The sequence below is a fragment of the Pundamilia nyererei genome, unplaced genomic scaffold (assembly GCF_000239375.1).
Source record: "Pundamilia nyererei isolate P.nyererei 1_Seehausen unplaced genomic scaffold, PunNye1.0 scaffold00141, whole genome shotgun sequence".
Classification (NCBI taxonomy): domain Eukaryota; kingdom Metazoa; phylum Chordata; class Actinopteri; order Cichliformes; family Cichlidae; genus Pundamilia; species Pundamilia nyererei.
The window spans coordinates 39887-44667 of record NW_005187542.1 but is presented as its reverse complement, the minus strand read 5'-3'; the positions used below and the strand labels follow the sequence as shown (position 1 = coordinate 44667).

Genomic DNA, 4781 nt, shown 5'->3' with positions numbered 1-4781 from the left:
TACTTGTCATGTTCTCATGTTATTGCTAAGGATTGTCTATTGCATTGGAGTCACACTGGGTTAAATATGTACACTTGGGTTTTAAGGGGTATTTATTATTTTCTTCTTTTTTGGGTTGTATGGAAGCCCCAAACGCAATTTCATTGTTCTTGACAATGACAATAAATAAATACTACTATACTACTAATTATGCACAGTAATAGTCACCTGCACACACAGATATCCCCCTAAAATAGCTCAAACTAAAAACAAACTAAAAACTACTTCCAAAAACATTCAGCTTTGATATTAATGAGTTTTTCGGGTTCATTGAGAACATGGTTGTTGTTCAATAATAAAATTATTCCTCAAAAATACAACTTGCCTAATAATTCTGCACTCCCTGTATATTTCCCCCCCATGTCCATCACCACAATCGACTTGAGTCGAGTGACAAAGACCTAAGCGTGATGACAACATGTTGGTAATCTGTCTGCATTTATACATTAAGCAGGAACTCCAGCAACACTTGAGGGAAGATGAACAACTTTAATAATTGACCAACGCGTTTCGGCTTGTGGCCTTCATCAGGGTCATAGTAAAACATTGTAAAAAATTGCTTAAATACAAGACAGGAAACAGAAAAAAAGTAAATACCGGACTAGATCATTACTGATGAGGAGGAGGGGGGGTGACATAACCCCCATATGTCTGAAAATAACACATGCATGAAATGCATAAGGTGGATGCTATAAATATACACACAGGTTTAAAAAAAAAAATAATTTATGTCTCTAAAATGTAAAATCTCTAAAATTTAGACTTAAATTGTAGACTTAAGATGAGATGTCTAAAACGTTACTTCTTCTTTGGCTAAAATAATAAGCTTAATTGAATAAACATTACTCATGTGAGAGTAATTTAACTGATTAAAAAAAAGGAGGTGTAGTTCATAAAAACTCATTGATCCTCTCCATGCACCTTGGAAGCAGGTGAAGTTGTGCCAGAAAATTTTTGCTGCATTTATACATTAGACAGAAGTTATGTGAAAAACTTTGACTCTCTCTGAGAGTAATTGCAGTCTGTCCAAAGACTGTTGTCCTATTTTCAATCGCATGACCGGGCACTTAGCTTGCTCTGAATTAGAGTGTGTCCGGTGTCGAATGTTTGTTGGGGTTTTTTTGGTTTTTTTTAATATAGACGATTTAATGTAAGTTTGCTTGGCTAACGTTATCTCAGGATGGTGGTGCATGAGATGAGCCACTTTGCTTGTAGTATTCCCAGAGTTTTTTAAATGTATTTGATAAAATATTGATATTTGGTGTTTCTATATTGATATAATACCCCCAAGCAAAGTACTGCAATACTATACGGTATTACAACATTTTCCCCACCCCTACAATATATTAATATTAAATATAAATAGAGACATCTGACAGATGAACTGATAAACCTGCGGTTTGCCTCCACTTATCACCTCAGAGAGAATGCTCACTTCAAGGGACACACAGGCGTTTCTGATTGTTTGCCTTTATGCTATGAAACATGCCAGTAGGACACAAGGAACTGAAGTTATCAAGTTTTGCTTTGATGAACAAGCAAGTTATAACATGCAATTAGTTAGCTTGTGAATCTGTAGCTGTTGTAACTTGCAGAGCCTGGCTAGCTGTTTACCTTTCATCTGGCCTCTGCGTTAAGCTAAGATAGTCATCTTTTTTATCTAATTCGTGACAAGACAGTGAGTATGTGTGAAATGTCAACCTGCTCCTTTAACATCAAGATAACTCTAGTGCTTCTTTGGATGAGATATTTTTCCAACTTCGGGCTGCTTAGTGTTACTGATAATCGCTCAAAGTAAAGTCAACACTTCTTAAAAGATCTAAACACTGAAAGCAGTCTTTAGCGAAATGACTGCGGTAATTAGCTAACAGAGCACCCTGCTAGTTGATGTATGGGTGTGTATTTTAAGTCAAGCAATTTCTGTCCAATTTTGATAATAGCATCTCTAAGGCTAATTTCATCGAAAACACAGCTCAGCTTATTAGAAGTGTGAGCCTTCACTCTTTCGCTTTAATTCTCTGTCTTCTGTTTTCCTGTTATTTCATCTCCAGACGTCACACATTCTGCCCCCTCCCCCTGAAACAGCATCCCAACACCCCCCAGTACCCACCCCAACAATCACACACTTCAGGTCACACACAAACCAATCTGCCCTCAACACACACCACCCAGCACCTCTGGCTAATCACTTCAAAGGAAGATGCTATCAGTCTAAAGAGAGACCCACTCAAGTAACTAAGAGAGCGCTCCAATCTGATGAGCAGCACGGAGCGCTTAAATAGCAAAACACGTCACTTCTTGTACTTTAGGAGGTACGCTCCATCCTCTAATTAGCATGTTGTCAAGAACTGAGCTAAGACAAAATTCCAATTTTGGGGCTCGGAGAAAAAGCCCTTGTCCACTTGGGGGCTTGTAAATCCCGATCAGTTCCAGAGAAAGCAGTTAAGAGGCTTAATGTTGCAGTAGCCATTAGACTACTCTATGATAATTTTTTAAACATTCAAGGAGGAAGAAACAAGCCTAAAAGAAAGCAGACCGTGAGAGCAACAAAAAGAACAAACAGAGACGAGGAGGGCTGACAGAAAGAAAGATCTCCTGGTGTTTTTCCTTAAACCTACCACTCCCTTTATTCCTCTTCACCCCAAATTCTGCACACCAAGAACATCAAGGAGCTGTTTGTTTGATCAATAGTAGGCCTGGCTTTACTTGGAGTCTCTCCCAAAGTTGGACTGTAACAAAGCAACCAATGCTTCTCCTGTTAACTCTTCTTAATACAGCTCTTTAAGTTCTGAATCATTTGCTTGGACAAGATTTTAGAAAGTATTAATATTGACATTAATATGAAAGAAAACGGATACAAATGTCTGACGGATACACCATAATTTAAACTCTGCTAGTGTCACTACACTTTGTTACACTTTAAAAGACATGAGCATGTAGGTGGCAGGAAAGGTCTCATGCAAGGGTCACTGCTGAGCTGCATTATGACTGCACTGCTTCTGCACCCACACGAGAGGCAGGAATTCTTAGACTCCACTGATTTGATATTGACCATTCCTGAGAATCATCATGCTTTAGTGATAGCTGTCATTACGGTCGTGGTTACACAGCAAACAGGAACTATCAGCGACCAGTACTTTAAATGGCAAATACAGCATTTAAAAAATGGCACAATTATCCTAGATTACACAAAACGGAAAGACAAAAAAGGATTTAAAGAGTGAAACACGAGGAAAACCATTAGTGGCGGAGGGCAACAATGGTCAATACATGTTTGTGTCTACTGGTGTGTGAACTGGAGAGAATAAAGAGGGCGGGGGACACTTTGATGACTCTTAAAGATGATCTTTGACCCTTTAAAAAGGTTAAGAGGCAAATTTGGGGAAGAGGGATTACAAATAATCTCCCCAACCTTAGGGTGATTACAAGTCATGCACAACAGCCAGGAATTTGGGATTAAGTGTCACACAAGAACCAAAACATACTAGTGTGGGGTATGTGGGCTGTTTACATGATGATAAAACAGAACTCCTCCATACAGGGAGGCCCTGGAGCTACTGGTGTCTCTTCCTTTAGAACATCTTACCTTGTTTGGAGGGCTAGAGGGTCGAGTTTGTTCTTCGTATGCCGGGACATTTTCCCACGTTGCCACTACAGCGTGTGTGGGTGTGAAATTTGCATCTGGGAACCCCCGGTGTACTTCCTAGGCGAGGAGATGAATGAACGAATGAGGGAGGAAGGGAAAGGACGACACATGAAATAAGGGAATGAAAGACAAACACTGAGCTGATGGATTGAGACAAACCAAATCTGTAGTTAATTAAAGTTCAACAGGTATTTTTTTCTCTAGTGTTTTATAGCATCTTATGAGTTTTCAACACTAAAACTGTAATCATTACACACCTGTGCGATTCTGTTGAGCACACTGGGTATTTCAGTCACCCTGTAGTAAATCTGTCCTCGCCCTCCGCTTGTGTCAATGTCAGCCAGGAATGGAGCCACCACAGGGAAGTCTGTGGGGAATCCGTCATCAACGTATTGCTTCTCCATTGGCAAGTCCTGGGCTGATATGATGCCATTGGTGGCCACCTAAAGGGAGGGAAAGCTTTAGTTTGGAATATTTGGAATACTATCACGAACCCAACAAACCTCCTAATGAACCCATTCGCCCTTGTAAACCACTAGAACCCCTTCATGGACTCCAGGAACCACATAATGAACCCCTATTTTCCTCAAAAACCACTGGAACAACCTCGGGGTGCCCTCCCAAATTTTTCTGATCAAGATTTAGAAAAGTTCTGACCACATGCAGCCACAGCTGTACTCAAGCAATTCAATATTTCCATTTGATGCTATTTCACAACATTTTAGAAGGAGATTTTTACAAGGCTGTAGATAGATCCCCGTGAGTCAAAAGATCAGTTTTTTCTACTCTTGGCTCTGTATGACATCAGTCAGAGGGACTATCCCTAATATGGTCATTGAGAGCCCAAACCTTTGACTGTGAGCACAGAAGCCCCACCCAGCTGTGTGTTAAAGTGATGTACACATCAAAGCATTAATATTGGTATTCCTGATTATTAAAGTGGCCATGTTGCATAATGAGCATTCTCACATGTGACAGTATTAATCAGTGCAATGTTGCTACCACTTAAACCTATCTATCTATCTATCTATCTATCTATCTATCTATCTATCTATCTATCTATCTATCTATCTATCTATCTATCTATCTATCTATC

General features: G+C 39.6%; 1 protein-coding gene across 1 annotated transcript in view; it reads right to left on the bottom strand.

Moving 5' to 3' along the window:
• Positions 1–4781, bottom strand: part of nid2a (nidogen 2a (osteonidogen)) — a 54433-nt gene that overhangs the window by 48414 nt on the left and 1238 nt on the right. The window contains exons 2-3 of the mRNA XM_005744279.1: positions 3943–4128; positions 3626–3742 (exon numbers count right to left, since the gene is read on the bottom strand). Coding sequence (XP_005744336.1) covers positions 3626–3742; positions 3943–4128 — 303 coding nt within the window. The remainder of the gene's footprint in view (positions 1–3625; positions 3743–3942; positions 4129–4781) is intronic.